The 17,499-nt window shown below is 41.6% G+C and overlaps 1 protein-coding gene across 1 annotated transcript in view; it reads left to right on the forward strand.

Annotated features, from left to right (window-relative positions):
- The window catches only part of LOC126459358 (GTP-binding protein Rhes-like), a 491,970-nt gene extending 479,951 nt beyond the window's left edge, over positions 1–12,019 (forward strand). The window contains exons 4-5 of the mRNA XM_050095856.1: positions 11,657–11,920; positions 11,960–12,019. Of these exons, the coding sequence (XP_049951813.1) occupies positions 11,657–11,920; positions 11,960–12,019 (324 nt within the window). The remainder of the gene's footprint in view (positions 1–11,656; positions 11,921–11,959) is intronic.
- Positions 12,020–17,499: the final 5,480 nt, after the last annotated feature.

A 17,499-nucleotide genomic window follows, 5' to 3' on the forward strand; every position in this document is an offset into this window, starting at 1 on the left:
TTCTCTAAATTTCCTCAGTAGAGATTCACGAAAAGAACGCCTCCTTTCCTCCAGAGACTCCCACCCGAGTTCCTGAAGCATTTCCGTAACACTCGCGTGATGATCAAACCTACCAGTAACAAATCTAGCAGCCCGCCTCTGAATTGCTTCTATGCCCTCCCTCAATACGTCCTGATAGGGATCCCAAAAGCTCGAGCAGTACTCAAGAGCAGGTCGTATTAGTGTTTTATAAGCGATCTCCGTTACAGATGAACCACATCTTCCCAAAATTCTACCAATGCTCCCTGCCGCCGTTGGATAAGCAGCTGAGCAGCAAGTCGTATACTCCTAGCTCACTCATTTGTTACATAGCTTAATTCTTAATTTCTTTGCGTGTTTTTGGTACTTGCATTGTTTAATTCATAAATTTCGAGCGTATTATAGTATTTGAGAGTTGTAGCATCGCGTTTTAGTACCTAAATAGTGTAAATTCGCGTAGTCGTTTGTCTACTGTTTTGTTTTGAACGGCCAGTGTCGGTTGGTCGCAGTCAGTGTGCTCCCTGCCGCCGTTGGATAAGCAGCTGAGCAGCAAGTCGTATACTCCTAGCTCACTCATTTGTTACATAGTTTAATTCTTAATTTCTTTGCGTGTTTTTGGTACTTGCATTGTTTAATTCATAAATTTCGAGCGTATTATAGTATTTGAGAGTTGTAGCATCGCGTTTTAGTACCTGAATAGTGTAAATTCGCGTAGTCGTTTGTCTACTGTTTTGTTTTGAACGGCCAGTGTCGGTTGGTCGCAGTCAGTGTGCTCCCTGCCGCCGTTGGATAAGCAGCTGAGCAGCAAGTCGTATACTCCTAGCTCACTCATTTGTTACATAGTTTAACTCTTAATTTCTTTGCGTGTTTTTGGTTCTTGCATTGTTTAATTCATAAATTTCGGGCGTATTATAGTATTTGAGAGTGTAGCATCGTGTTTTAGTACCTGAATAGTGTAATTTCGCTTAGTCTCCTTCCGCCGCCGAGCAGTGTCAGCAGTGCGCAAGTAGCAGCATTACTGCATTTACTAGGCAATCTTGTATTTTAATAACCGTTTAAATTTTGTCGATTTGTTTGCGGTCTCTGTAGATTAGTTCAGACGTTCTTAGCAAAACAGTTTTTAGCATGGATAGGGACTGCAACTGCTGTGCTCGGATGCAGGCTGAGTTGGCATCCCTTCGCTCCCAGCTTCAGGCAGTGTTGGCTTCGGTCACACAGCTTGAGGCTGTTGCCAATGGGCATCACTGTGGGGGTCGGGATGGGGGTTTGTCGGGGACGGCCAGCTCGTCCCACGCATCCCCTGATCGGACTACGACTGTGGTTGCCCGGGATACTGCCCGCATTGAGGCTGATCCCTCACCTGTGGTAGAGTGGGAGGTCGTTTCAAGGTGTGGCAGGGGGCGAAAGACATTCCGGAGGGCTGAACGGAAAGCCTCTCCAGTTTGTCTGACGAACCGGTTTCAGGCTCTGTCTCAGGCTGATACTGATCTTCGGCCTGACATGGCTGCTTGTCCTGTTCCAGAGGTTGCCCCTCAGTCTGCAAGATCCGGGCAGTCGCAGAGGGTGGGCTTACTGGTAGTTGGGAGCTCCAACGTCAGGCGCGTAATGGGGCCCCTTAGGGAAATGGCAGCAAGAGAGGGGAAGAAAACCAATGTGCACTCCGTGTGCATACCGGGGGGAGTCATTCCAGATGTGGAAAGGGTCCTTCCGGATGCCATGAAGGGTACAGGGTGCACCCATCTGCAGGTGGTCGCTCATGTCGGCACCAATGATGTGTGTCGCTATGGATCGGAGGAAATCCTCTCTGGCTTCCGGCGGCTATCTGATTTGGTGAAGACTGCCAGTCTCGCTAGCGGGATGAAAGCAGAGCTCACCATCTGCAGCATCGTCGACAGGACTGACTGCGGACCTTTGGTACAGAGCCGAGTGGAGGGTCTGAATCAGAGGCTGAGACGGTTCTGCGACCGTGTGGGCTGCAGATTCTTCGACTTGCGCCGTAGGGTGGTGGGGTTTCGGGTTCCGCTGGATAGGTCAGGAGTCCACTACACGCAACAAGCGGCTACACGGGTAGCAGGGGTTGTGTGGCGTGGGCTGGGCGGTTTTTTAGGTTAGATGGCCTTGGGCAAGTACAGAAAGGGCAACAGCCTCAACGGGTGCGGGGCAAAGTCAGGACATGCGGGGACCAAGCAGCAATCGGTATTGTAATTGTCAACTGTCGAAGCTGCGTTGGTAAAGTACCGGAACTTCAAGCGCTGATAGAAAGCACCGGAGCTGAAATCGTTATAGGTACAGAAAGCTGGCTTATGCCAGAGATAAATTCTGCCGAAATTTTTACAAAGGTACACACGGTGTTTAGAAAGGATAGATTGCATGCAACCGGTGGTGGAGTGTTCATCGCTGTTAGTAGTAGTTTATCCTGTAGTGAAGTAGAAGTGGATAGTTCCTGTGAATTATTATGGGTGGAGGTTACACTAAACAACCGAACTAGGTTAATAATTGGCTCCTTTTACCGACCTCCCGACTCAGCAGCATTAGTGGCAGAACAACTGAGAGAAAATTTGGAATACATTTCACATAAATTTTCTCAGCATGTTATAGTCTTAGGTGGAGATTTCAATTTACCAGATATAGACTGGGACACTCAGATGTTTAGGACGGGTGGTAGGGACAGAGCATCGAGTGACATTATACTGAGTGCACTATCCGAAAATTACCTCGAGCAATTAAACAGAGAACCGACTCGTGGAGATAACATATTGGACCTACTGATAACAAACAGACCCGAACTTTTCGAATCTGTATGTACAGAACAGGGAATCAGTGATCATAAGGCCGTTGCAGCATCCCTGAATATGGAAGTTAATAGGAATATAAAAAAAGGGAGGAAGGTTTATCTGTTTAGCAAGAGTAATAGAAGGCAGATTTCAGACTACCTAACAGATCAAAACGAAAATTTCTGTTCCGACACTGACAATGTTGAGTGTTTATGGAAAAAGTTCAAGGCAATCGTAAAATGCGTTTTAGACAGGTACGTGCCGAGTAAAACTGTGAGGGACGGGAAAAACCCACCGTGGTACAACAACAAAGTTAGGAAACTACTGCGAAAGCAAAGAGAGCTCCACTCCAAGCTTAAACGCAGCCAAAACCTCTCAGACAAACAGAAGCTAAACGATGTCAAAGTTAGCGTAAGGAGGGCTATGCGTGAAGCGTTCATTGAATTCGAAAGTAAAATTCTATGTACCGACTTGACAGAAAATCCTAGGAAGTTCTGGTCTTACGTTAAATCAGTAAGTGGCTCGAAACAGCATATCCAGACACTACGGGATGATGATGGCATTGAAACAGAGGATGACACGCGTAAAGCTGAAATACTAAACACCTTTTTCCAAAGCTGTTTCACAGAGGAAGACCGCACTGCAGTTCCTTCTCTAAATCCTCGCACAAACGAAAAAATGGCTGACATCGAAATAAGTGTCCAAGGAATAGAAAAGCAACTGGAATCACTCAATAGAGGAAAGTCCACTGGACCTGACGGGATACCAATTCGATTCTACACAGAGTACGCGAAAGAACTTGCCCCCCTTCTAACAGCCGTGTACCGCAAGTCTCTAGAGGAACGGAGGGTTCCAAATGATTGGAAAAGAGCACAGATAGTCCCAGTCTTCAAGAAGGGTCGTCGAGCAGATGCGCAAAACTATAGACCTATATCTCTTACGTCGATCTCTTGTAGAATTTTAGAACATGTTTTTTGCTCGCGTATCATGTCATTTCTGGAAACCCAGAATCTACTATGTAGGAATCAACATGGATTCCGGAAACAGCGATCGTGTGAGACCCAACTCGCCTTATTTGTTCATGAGACCCAGAAAATATTAGATACAGGCTCCCAGGTAGATGCTATTTTTCTTGACTTCCGGAAGGCGTTCGATACAGTTCCGCACTGTCGCCTGATAAACAAAGTACGAGCCTACGGAATATCAGACCAGCTGTGTGGCTGGATTGAAGAGTTTTTAGCAAACAGAACACAGCATGTTGTTATCAATGGAGAGACGTCTACAGACGTTAAAGTAACCTCTGGGGTGCCACAGGGGAGTGTTATGGGACCATTGCTTTTCACAATATATATAAATGACTTAGTAGATAGTGTCGGAAGTTCCATGCGGCTTTTCGCGGATGATGCTGTAGTATACAGAGAAGTTGCTGCATTAGAAAATTGTAGCGAAATACAGGAAGATCTGCAGCGGATAGGCACTTGGTGCAGGGAGTGGCAACTGACCCTTAACATCGACAAATGTAATGTATTGCGAATACATAGAAAGAAGGATCCTTTATTGTATGATTATATGATAGCGGAACAAACACTGGTAGCAGTTACTTCTGTAAAATATCTGGGAGTATGCGTACGGAACGATTTGAAGTGGAATGATCATATAAAACTAATTGTTGGTAAGGCGGGTACCAGGTTGAGATTCATTGGGAGAGTGCTTAGAAAATGTAGTCCATCAACAAAGGAAGTGGCTTACAAAACACTCGTTCGACCTATACTTGAGTATTGCTCATCAGTGTGGGATCCGTACCAGGTCGGGTTGACGGAGGAGATAGAGAAGATCCAAAGAAGAGCGGCGCGTTTCGTCACTGGGTTATTTGGTAACCGTGATAGCGTTACGGAGATGTTTAATAAACTCAAGTGGCAGACTCTGCAAGAGAGGCGCTCTGCATCGCGGTGTAGCTTGCTCGCCAGGTTTCGAGAGGGAGCGTTTTTGGATGAGGTATCGAATATATTGCTTCCCCCTACTTATACTTCCCGAGGAGATCACGAATGTAAAATTAGAGAGATTAGAGCGCGCACGGAGGCTTTCAGACAGTCGTTCTTCCCGCGAACCATACGCGACTGGAACAGGAAAGGGAGGTAATGACAGTGGCACGTAAAGTGCCCTCCGCCACACGCCGTTGGGTGGCTTGCGGAGTATCAATGTAGATGTAGATGAAGACGACTATCCGCCTTCCCCACACCTGCCATTACATGCTTGTCCCACTTCATATCGCTCTGCAATGTTACGCCCAAATATTTAATCGACGCGACTGTGTCAAGAGCTACACTACTAATGGAGTATTCAAACATTACGGGATTCTTTTTCGTATTCGTCTGCATTATTATGTTTATAGTTTTGTTACCAGATATAAATTAAAAGCAATACGTCAGTGTCTACTGTTTAAGTGCATTGAAACAGAAACAAAATTGTAATTAAATTGAATGACATTCCAATGAAGCTTATTATTCTCGCATACCATGTTCTAAGGATGCCTTACTGAAGCACTGCGACGGAATTAGGAATCATTTGTTTATAATTATGACTAAAATCGACCAAATCCGAATAATATTGAAAAAACGAGCTCCAGAAATAAGGAGAAATTGAATAATGTTACTGCTAAACCTGTGTCAATATTATAGAAGTCTATAAGTAACAACCACTTTCGTAAGTCATGCAAGTTGCATGCGCGTGAATCGGAATGATTACTGTATTTACTAAAAAGTTGATTAAGTTCACTCATCAGCACAGTAATACTGATGTATGAAGACTATTAGAACATAAACGCTGTTTTCATTGTGCATTGCTAAGTTCTAGAAGTCCGCTTTGTACGAATTTTCTATCAATAATAGAAACCCTTTCTATGCCGTGATGGTTTGAAGCTGGGCAGCCTAATGACGGACGTTACAGAGCACAGCATAATGGAGCACAAGTTACGAAATGAAAGAAATGGAAGTATACAGAAATTTCCCGAAAACAAACACCACAAAACCACACATAGAGACAACATTTTGCATAGGTGCCATGAAACAGAAATTGTATGTAACTTTTTTTTTAAGACAGAATGCGTAGCACTTCTAAAGCTAAGAAAAAGATGTACAGCCGACCGTTGTAGGCCGAGCGGTTCTAGGCCCTTCAGTCTGGAACCGCGCGACCGCTACGGTCGCAGGTTCGAATCCTGCCTCGGGCATGGATGTGTGTGATGTCCTTAGTGCCGGCCGCGGTGGCCGAGCGGTTCTAGGCGCTCAGTCCGGAACCGCGACTGCTACGGTCGCAGATTCGAATCCTGCTTCGGGCATGGATGTGGTGATGTCCTTAGGTTAGTTAGGTTTAAGTAGTTCTACGTTCTAGGGGACTGATGACCTCAGATGTTAAGTCCCATAGTTCTCAGAGCAATTTGAACCAGAAAGATGTACACACATTAAATTACAACACCAGATGTATGTGTGATAAATTCAAATTGCTTATAGTTCATGAGTCAGTCACTTTGGTAGTAACTGGCTTTGAAAGTCCAGCACTGGGCGACACCGGAAATTGTCGTTAACATTGGGAACCGCAACATTACCATTCAATCAATTAAATGTTAATTTATTAAGAAATTTGTAAAATGCGAAGGGGGAGGATCCTAACAAAGCGAACGTTTTAGGTCAATATAGGATAGCAGTCGAGGAGACGTGTTCTCATGGCTGCAGGTAATAGACGAGTATGATAACCGTGCAACATGCTCTAGTTTCCTGAAACGACGGCGGTGTTTTTCCACTTCGTGTGAGTATGTTTACCTTAGCCGTAGCACTGTACATAATGTCCACAGTTGCTAACAGCTTGATAATGGAAGCGACTGCAATCACCGTTAACAAACAGTAGCGCTTGGCACAGAATATCCACACTGCATTCTACCTTCACTGAATACAGCGCACTTCATATAGAAGTGCATTAGTATCGGAGCACTCATAAGGATACTATGTAATGAAATTTCCAGTGCATGAACTAGGCCAATTACACATGCTTCTTACAATACGTTTGCACCATATACCACAAAATACAGGGCAACTATCACAAGGGCGGACGACACCCGACAAGTCACTTCATTTCTCGTTAGTGCCAGAAGCTGTGTGTTTCAGCGTTCTTGTTTTGCGGTACACTCCTCGATTCCACCCTCCGTTTTATATCAAATATATCTTTACAGATTTTCACATTAAAAGTTGATAACGGAAATACAAATTGGTAATACACAAATATTTTAAACTTTCCTTGTCAGACGGATAGGACACTTATATTTTGAAACCGATAGTTAGTTTCCCAGTAACACTACAGGCAATTTTTTCCGTTCTGTTTGTATCCTTCCTTTCCCTTCACACATTGTCTTCAGTTACTCTAAATACAAAAAAACTAATCCTCTGGTTCTACGATTTCGTTGATAATTCCTTCTATGTTCTTCTATGTATGTGAGCTATCAACTATTTTCTTTTTGTTATCAGTTTTCAAACTTGCTCTTAAGTTTAACTATACTTTGTTATGCTTTATTTGCAGTATAGGTACACACAATCTTATATACATCTTCTGATGGATATTTGGACAACAACTGTTATAATCATGTGAAACGATGACCATATCTTTCGCTGAAAGTAATATATCAGTACAGTGTAGTGATATATCATGAGAAAAATCCGAGCTGTTCGTTTATCCTCGATTAATACATTTATTCTCCGTTTTCCCAGTTTAATAATATGAAAAATATCTCTCGGACTGCTGAGAATACGTTGGTGGAATTTAACCCCCTTGCCTGACGTTTCTTTCAAATTTACGTTTCTCACAACGTCGATCATGTCTAATCGCTTAACCATTGCAGTATGGACTCTGCAGTATACCAAAAATTTGTTAATCCTAGACACAGTGGTTAGGCAACAGGTAGCGAATTGTGAACTGAGAGAAGCTAGCAGTTTTACCTGTCACTGTTTCCCATACCATCAAATTGGATGACTTCACCTGATACCTTTTGTTTACTGGATCGTGGGGACATCAAACAACTTTGTTTAAAGCAGGATATACTTTTCTCATTCACTTATCTTGAGCATTGAAGGGAACAAGGGTAATAGGGAGAGGACTTTAATTAAATCCTTTGATTCTGCAAAGGGGTGACAACACCGCAAAACTGTCCTGTCGGCGCTAATGTGCTGACGGTGAGTGCTCGACCATGAAGCCAGGGAGCGGGACCCTGGTAGAGGAAAACTCGACTTTGTGTGCCAGTATAAGGGGGTGCAGAGAGTCCCGAAAACTGTGTAGAGACAAATATAGAGAAAATCCTAAACGCGACTAGCGTGAAATAGTGAAACAACTTGCATGCGGGACCAAGAGCACAGTGCAATGTGAAAGTCATGCCAGGTGCGTGTTATTTAATCTCAGTGCATGAACCAACTGGCCTGGCTTGTCACTGCCAGCAAGTAAACCCCTGAGTCAGTGTTTCTGCACATACACATTCTGCGTGTACCGTCCATGATAGTTTTCAGCACCACTATGCCACGAGCCCCATGGGAGCTCATATGCGTTCATATGTACGTCCGCTGGCGGGATGCTAAATCCGGCTCCCCACAGAGCCGAAAGTAATCTTATTTCTGCCATGACCTCCGTAGCGGGTCTACCTCCTAAGTAGGCAACAACGACTCCCTTGACTTCGCTGGGACGTGGAAGGAGTTGGAGATTGGCATAATGTCAGCTCCACCGGCATCATCGAGATCAAGGTGTAAGAAATAAGTTACATAACACTGAGCTCTTCCGGTATTTACATAATCAAAGATGACCCATCTTATTTTCAGACAGTTACAAGATAACAAAACTGAACATAACAAAAATTTCTGGTGAAGGATATTCTGTGTATAATGTACACTGTAGCACATGTCATCGATTTTACTCTCTTAAATATGCAAACATTCTGTGTTCTATGTAGACGGCGTTACCCAGAATTTGCTTTTATATTTCTGATGGGAACGCATTGTTCTACAAACATGTTAACAACATGTCCAATCTCCTAAACCCTACTAAGCTTTCGAAACTCAAGTCGCTAATGTACATACGTGTGCTCGCGCTCGATTCAGAGATCGTACGTTCAAATCCTGGCGTTGCAAAAATTTCCGAGGCTAGTATTTCACCAGAAAGGCAATTACAGTTGGTGTGGTAAATTCCCTGATCACCACACTCTTCATCAGCGTCCTGGATGAAAGATTTCATTATTTGTCATGACTTGACGGCACATGGCACTGTAGATGGTGATCCATCCATGGGATGGGGACGTTAATCTCAGTGGCCCTCTTTTGGAGCTCTAGGCTTCAGACTTTCCTTCTGACATCATAAACATCAGCACAAACACTAGACTACACTTGCACGCACATTGTAGTGTGCTAGCGTGGTGGGACATAATAAAAGGATGGACTCGATTGCGTTCAGGTTAATACATTATTATTCATTTATTAATAACATGGGTCAAGGTAAATGCAAAGTACGTTTTGCTTGAACAGTAAACCTGTCCTAATAACGGAAATCGAGGACAGCGAAATGACAAACACTCTCACTCAAAAGAGTTCTACAGAATTCGGTACCACAAGAAATTAAGCTGAGGTATAATGACTATTAAGTCCACTTTTTACTCAGTTTCGAAACTGGGATATTTATCAAAACACTCTTTCATCGAATTATTTAATATTACAGTCGCTGGTTTGATTTAAAATCTAAAATTCCAATTTAACTGTATTTTATAAAAACATGTTCTCATTTTAATATTTTACAAACAGATGGGTACCAGACATAAATACACGTAGTGTCGTGAGAACAATGGTCCTTTCCTGGCATTGTCAGTTGTAACCAAACAACTCATTCTGTCGTGACATGTATTTTGGCAATATAAAAACTTAAACCAGTTTCTCATTCTGTGATGTTCATTTGGTGCACAATGGAACAGCAAAGCACTCACGTCTGGCGAGCTGCGAGATATAATTCGACTTCATTATTTTTGTGGCAACTATTTTGAGAAGTGGTGTCTCCGAATCTTTGAGACCATTTGTCAACTTATTAACAAACCTAACTAATACTGACCATAACAGAGGTTATGTGGCTTTTAATACCATCTTGTCACTGAAATGCACTTCCAAAACCTCTTAATAACGTTGTCTTTTCTCATAATTTCAACTACCCGCCCAGTCGTCGTTCACTACCGCCTAGTACTGTGCACTATTACTCCACAGATACCTAAGGATAAACACGTTGCATAACTGCGTATCCTGCGTCACACGTGAAAGAACTTCAAAGAAGTAATCTGCAGTTATTGGTTCCGCCTGCCTCACCAATATTATTCCGACGTATTACGTTACACATTTGCATATTTATCATACAATCTGAAACTCCGTCTCACAACGTACAGTCGTCTTATATACATTTTCAGATCACCAACAATATTCTCTTGAACATATTAACTTTACAAAACCATTAACTCGTTAAATACAATATCATTAACTATCAGTTATTTACATATCTGTGAGAAGCGGTACTTTTATATCCGGTGGTATTATTTAATGCCTGCTGTCGCCTAGCGGTAACCACTGACAAACGAAATATACTCCAAGGGAGAAAAAAAACGACGTAAAGCGAGGGAATTATCCCAATGTGACAGAAATCGATAGATGTGATGGACATATACAGACAAACGAATGATTGGAATCCCAGAAAAATTGGATGATTTGTTCAAGAGGAGGATCTTCATTAATTGAGCAAGTCAATAATGAGTTGTCCACCTTAGCAGTTATTCGGCTTGGAAACGATTAATAGAGTTGTTGGACGGCCTTCTAAGGGAAATAGAGTCAAATACTGTCCATATATGAAGTTAGTACCTGTTCCCGAAAGAACAGATACCATTGATGACCGTGCAACTTCTCTAAAATGAAATGATAATTAAATCGACACCTTAGTTGCAAACAGGCGTTCATATACATCTTTGGGGACATATTGAAAATGTGCGCCCCGACTGTAACTCGAACCCGGGGTCTCCTGCTTACATGGCAGACGCTCTACCCATCTGAGCCACCGAGGCACAGAGTATAGTGCGCCTGCAGGGACTTATGCCTTTCACGCTCCCTGTGAGACACACATTCCCAATATATCCACACCACTACATTCGTACTGCACCTAATAGGTGTTTGCCCATCACACTGATTACTCGTCCCGTACGAGTTTGGGCATAGCGTGTGCGTTCGCACAAGAGGTCAATGGCCCGGTAGCCATATTTTAACTATATATGAAGGTAGTACCTGTTCCCGAAAGAACAGATACCATTGATGACCGTGCAGCTTCTCTAGAATGAAATGATAATTAAATCGACACCCTAGCCGCAAACAGACGTTGATATAAATCATTGGGGACATGTTGAAAATGTGTTCCGCGACCGGGACTCGCAGATCTGTATCTTTGAGTACATATGTACTGTCCTTTCCTTTTCTTTTTCGTTTATAAATGTATAGCTATGGTGTTCTTTTAGTTATTGACAAAGGTCTTCTTAGGCACTTGTGGGTTTTATTGTTGTTCTGAAGAAGGTGTAGTTACCTACGACGAAACCTGGGTTAACACATAACACCAGATGCTTTTTTCGCAATCGAGGCGGGTTTTTAGTTCTTTAATGTATTAACCAACGATTGCTGACGCCCTGCGATGTTGAAGGTTCTTATGCTCTTCCAAGTCCTTTGCTGATTGCCAAATTAATTGATTGAAAATTGAGTGAAAGTACATTTCTGTGAGTGACACGCTCCCTATAGTGTGTTAAGAAGAACTGTAATATCGTGTTGCAGATTGTGGAAGCGCGTGGCAACGGCGTGCCCATAGTGGTGGTGGGCAATAAGGATGACCTGCCGGACGCCGAGAGGCAGGTGGCGCGCGAGGTGGCCGAGACGACGGCACTATTCGAGTGGGAGTGCGGCTACGTGGAGTGCTCGGCCAAGGAGAACACGCGTATCATCGACGTGTTCAAGGCGCTGCTGGCGCAGGCCAAGGTGCGCTACAACCTCAGCCCGGCCGTGCGCCGCCGCCGCCAGTCGCTGCCCAACTACCCGATCGCAGGCGGGCACCACGGACATGCCCAGGCGCAGGGGCAGGGGCAGCAAGCCCGCGGCACGCGCTACATGCTCAAGAGGAACTCCTGCTCCGTCGCATGAGAGCCTCACCCTTCACGGCCGCTGGTCGGCCGCTGTTAGTATTGGATATGGCGGGGCTCCGCAAATGGCTTCTTTGGGCGATCGCGTTTCTACCAGCGCCCAGAACACGAATTTTTTAAAGTTTCAGGTGGGGCACATGGCGAGCATTTCGAGCTTTACCTCGACGGCCTTCTTATAGCACTTTCGCAGTTTACTTTCAGTCCCTTGCAAGAGCTAGTATTGAAGGGACAACTGTTTTATTTCCAGCCAACATCATCTGGAACAGCAACGGCATCGTTACAAATGGAGCTCTAGTTTTGTTGTGCTTCAAAGAAAAAAGTTTGCGGACATACAGTAAAGAAATTGCGATTATTACTTAACCAGATATTTCACCTATAATTGAGGAGGCAACTTCGAGGAACACTGTATTGCCATGTAATGCTTAGCACACTGTTATCTGCAGCCAATGTTAATTTAAAATTTACGTGAGGGCGGGTCGAGTGAAGTTGAAGTGTTTGCTATGTGCCGTAACTGATAACCAAGCTCACACCATTTTGCTTCAGTTTAAGCTTAATGTGTCCCCGTTGTGTTGTATGTACAAGGATTGCAAGGTTGACGTTTTCTGGCAAATGATGAAACGGAATACAATATGTCGCACCGATATTTAAGCGAAGGTTGCGACTAAACGAGACGAAAGTGAGAGCGCACTTTTGGTGCAGACAATGTAAAATCATTTGTGTTGTAACCGGCAGCTATTTACAAAATATCTCTGTCTGCACACTGACTAAATAATTTACACGTAATACTCTTATCGCTTCAATATAGTTAGTCGAATTTCCGAGGTCTCTTCAAGCTCTACCTCTGATTGTGGAGAGTCCTCGAAAGTTTGACTGGTAATCTTATTCTGATGTTATATTTGAATGGTTCATCAGTCATTATATATAATTTAAGTTGTTTGTCTTCCTAAAGGAAATACTGTAGCAAGACCATTAGAAGAACTCAGGTGGTAGTTAAAAAGCAAAATTTTTGTTTGGAATGCAGTGGGAAACAAATTGAGGAGTGGCTGATGATCGTTGCAACTCACCAGTTATCTGTGTCATTCAAATTATTTCTTTTCTTGATTACTTTGCATAACATTTCACATTAACTTTAGAAAGCTTTTAGAACTTAGCTATCTCAAGTCATTCCAAGACAATATTTTCTTTCTTTATTAGGAAAATGTTTGACCATATCTCAGAGAAAAATTATGCTACTTCAACGCAATGGTGATCACACATGATTGCCAAAGATCTGTCTTCAATGAAAGTTGCTCATTTCATTGCGTCATGGGTTCCAGACTGATGTGGAAATTCTCTAGTGACAATGTATTTATTAAAGAATTTGTAAAGCATATGGGTGATCAATTATGTTATGTATTCTAAATTTCTAATGCTTTCTTCAATCATTCAGGTAAAGATATCATTACATGACACTTTGTAAATATTTCTGACTTCAAAGATCCCAGATATATATGTGTTTGATGGCTGTAATATTTGTAAACTGCGGTTGTAGCACCCTCTGTAATTACACTTATCTATATGAATATCATTTAATCTATTCCAACGACGATTTTTGGAATTCATATCAGATGTGTAGACATCGTTTCCGTCATTTTGTGTGTTTCATTTTTACTTGTGCACTCTAGATTTTACGTACATATATGTAGTGCTTGCAGAACAAATATTTTCAGCCTTTTTTCATTTTCTTGTTCCTACATTACACTAGCGTCTTTTCTTAGCAGCAATTCCCTAACGACGCGTTCCAATGATATTTGTAGAGGGAGAGTAGCAGGTGTAGTTTTCTGTAAAGCTTGGTGTGTGGTAGCTGGATACACATGAAAATGCCAGGAAACGATAGCATGCTTCTTCATAGAGCAATGAGACGAAGACAGCAAATTTATGTACACGTTTCTTTCTGCTAATCGTGTTGTGCGTAAAATGTAAGCATCTCACCTGAATGTATGCAGCTGTTGAAGAATGAAATGTCCAAACTTAATTACAAAATTGTGTCCACCTGCAAAATATGATGGAATCTATTCCCAGACAGACTTTTTCCGTTAGTTTAGATTACGAACATTTTCTATTTCGGTTAAATTTACGATGGAATCCGCATTTTCTTGTTTTTACTACGTCTTGTAACATTTGTTACTGCTATGTAACTAAATTCGTAAATGTTTCACAGCCCTATTGTAATAATTACATTCTCTCAAAGATACAGATCTGCGATATCGATACCATGAGAAAGCATTGTTGTTGCTGTGATTTCTCAATAAGGATATTTACTGTTCGTTAAAAATTATTTGGGGCCTAAAAACATTTCAATACATCGTCCTGGAAATATAGATAGGGTTTTGTGACGATGCAAAGAGCCCCTATATTGTCAAATATGTTCCATGAAACAGTTTTTTATATAAAACTTTCGTTAACAAGCCCTGCGTTTCGCTGTCTTGTAACAGCACAGTTTCGTACAGGAAAAGAGTTTTGTGAATAAAGGCGGGGAGAGGCGCTGCTACTGACTGCGCTACGCTTACCTTGGCTTTGTGTGCCATCGGCCCGATCACAAAAACGTTGCCTTCACGACGTTGGGGACTGTGCTTTGCTGAAAGCTCCGACTCCAATATCTTCAGGTATATGAGCATTGGTGTGGAAATAACTGTTGCTCTTTTTTCTTCCTTTTACAGTTATAAGGCAACCTCTGAGCTTTGCCGGGTCATTCACCAGCGTTTTTAGACGCCAATGAAGGCAAATGAGACATTATTATCGTCACTGTATCGTTGAAACGAGGAGCTTCATAAGATACCTTTCGATGCTTCTGCGTCTCTATATTGAATATTCACGTTTATCGGCTTGATGAGTACCAATGTTGTTTCAAGTCCGTAGCTGTCTGTGGTAAATATTTTTTTGATTATATTTTGATTGTCTATCACTCATCTTTTCAAAACGTCGAAGAACACTGTAGTATAGAAGTTATCGAAGAAAGAAACCATGTCCACGGAAAGATCGAGTTCACCAACTAAATCGAAAATATTTTATACGAGGTAAGATGTACAGGAGACACCAGTTTGTGCCAAAATCTCCAAGTACGACTTTTCTGAATGCCATGAACTGACACTTGCCGTCTCAGATCGGTTACTAGTTGCGAACCCTAGTGAACAGGCAACACTACTGCAGACAGTGACACGTAGTGTGAATTTTAAGGGTAACAGATGATTGTCGTAACTGCTCCGCAGCGCTATGCAAAGGCAATGCATTGCTCACTAGATAGGAGAATGAGAACGGCTATTATGGACGTTATGATAATAGTAAAATAGCCACAAGCATACTTGTGACCACACTTTTTAAAGACGCGTTTAGAAAACATCACCATCTGATTCAATTAAGGGAACAGAGACCATACTATGTACGGAGTCAAATTAAGTGTGCCATGTTGAATAGGAACTATTACAATGGAAATACATTGATCACTTCTTCATCGAAAATAGGAGCTAGAATCCTTCATATCTACTGCACACTTTCTGTATGATAAGTCATTCTTGATAAAAAAAAATGAACATTATGAAATTGATCTCTAAACTTCCGAAAAGGACTGAGGCTGTAGTTGGTTCCGTGGAATGTCACCTATTTTTATACCATATGGATGCTGGAGTTGAGAATTATTTCAGAACCCATACACATAATATAAAAGATTAATTTTTCGAATATGTACGGTGTACATGCGTTTTACATTATACTGAATCGCGCACGCTAAATCTAAACACAGAATACAGAGTTAGTCTTCAACATTTCGAAAAATAACTGGAAAACGTACAGTCTAAATATCAATACAGAAAGTTTACACATATCCCAAAATATATCGATTAGTACTCTGTGCTATTAAAATGATTCTATACCAATGAGCACGAGTCACTAGATACTGCAGTTTTCTCAACATATAAATAGTTTACGCATTATTCGAATAATTTATTTAAGTGTTTGATAGATTCTAGTCAGCTCCATGTTTAAGTAACAGCGCAAAAGTAATTTATATCTCGTCCTTCTGTGGTGAACGCTTCAACAGACCTCTTAAGTATGTTACAGCATCACAGTACACATATAAAGTAATGACATACTTCAGCAAAAGTAATTGACATCCTGCATGATGTAAAAATCAATTGCTGCTATAACTCGGAACAATTCATAACAGATAAAATTCGGCATATTTAGTTTGATGCGTGCCCATAAAGCCAGAGAAAGGAATTACGTGAGGAACTATATCACTATTTATCCCCCTTAGTACTATATTTACTCCTAGTAGCACATCTGGCATGTATTATTTGCATGCTCACACATGAACTAATGACAGATTTCAGTGAGAGGCTTTCTGCGCGATGTAAGAATCAATTCCTGCCATGACAAAAAATATATATGTGTATGTAGTTTGTTGTATGTCTAGAAAGCCAAAGAAAGAAATTATGTGAGGAATAAGATATTACTGTGCGGAATTATACCAGTATTTATCCCCCTCAGTACTATATTTACTCCTAGTACCACATCCGGCATGTATTAAAAGAATCTCATGCATGAATAACTCATTGTCATTTCGTTATATCATAATGTTGTAGAAATGAAACGCAGAAAACTTAGATATACTACAGTGTTATATGTAATAAAATACAACATATAAGCGTCATTGTAGTAGAAGTTTTGGTAAGTTTATAAACAATTTAAACCAGTTTGTTTATAAATATTTTAACAGTTTTTGTCATTGTCTACATCTAGATGGTTGTATGTGTCACGACCACATGATTCATGCAACTGATTGCCATACAGTTTGAGGTATTTTATACATATGTGTTAACTTTATTAATAAAAGACTAATATTCATGAACTTTGCTTTTATATTTCATGATTGCCTTTGTCCAAAAGTAAACTAGTCGCAAAACTAATAGCTACAATTCAAATTTTGTTACATTACTATGGCTGATTGGTAAAGGCCACGTGTCAGTTTAACGTGAACCGTTTGCTTTACTGACCAAACAAAAACATGTGTAACACAGACAAAAATGCCACAACCTCTGTAGCTATAGAATTATTGCAAACTCTCCTGACAAACTGGATTGTTGAGCCAAGACGTAACGACCACCTATTTAATAGTGTATTAATCTGCCTTGGGAACACGACACAGCAGAGTTTGTGCGTGGCAACGATTCGACAGGATCTTGGTACGTTCCCGGAGGCATGTGTCACTGTGTCTAAGCCAAGGCCCCACAATTCCTTAAGTGGTCTCCGGTGAACAGTGGACAAATTAAATAGTATCCATTGTGGTGGTAAACTTACACGCAGAATCTCGTCTTGCTTGCCCTTCAGTGCCTTTAAAGTTGTACAGTTAAAATATGATAGGCTGTTTGGTTTACAAGCATTAATTTACATTCTACTGTATATGGTTCGGAAAACGAAAGGTAATGGATCGGCACCAACTTTCAG

The sequence above is a fragment of the Schistocerca serialis genome, chromosome 1 (genome assembly GCF_023864345.2).
Source record: "Schistocerca serialis cubense isolate TAMUIC-IGC-003099 chromosome 1, iqSchSeri2.2, whole genome shotgun sequence".
NCBI classification, from domain to species: domain Eukaryota; kingdom Metazoa; phylum Arthropoda; class Insecta; order Orthoptera; family Acrididae; genus Schistocerca; species Schistocerca serialis.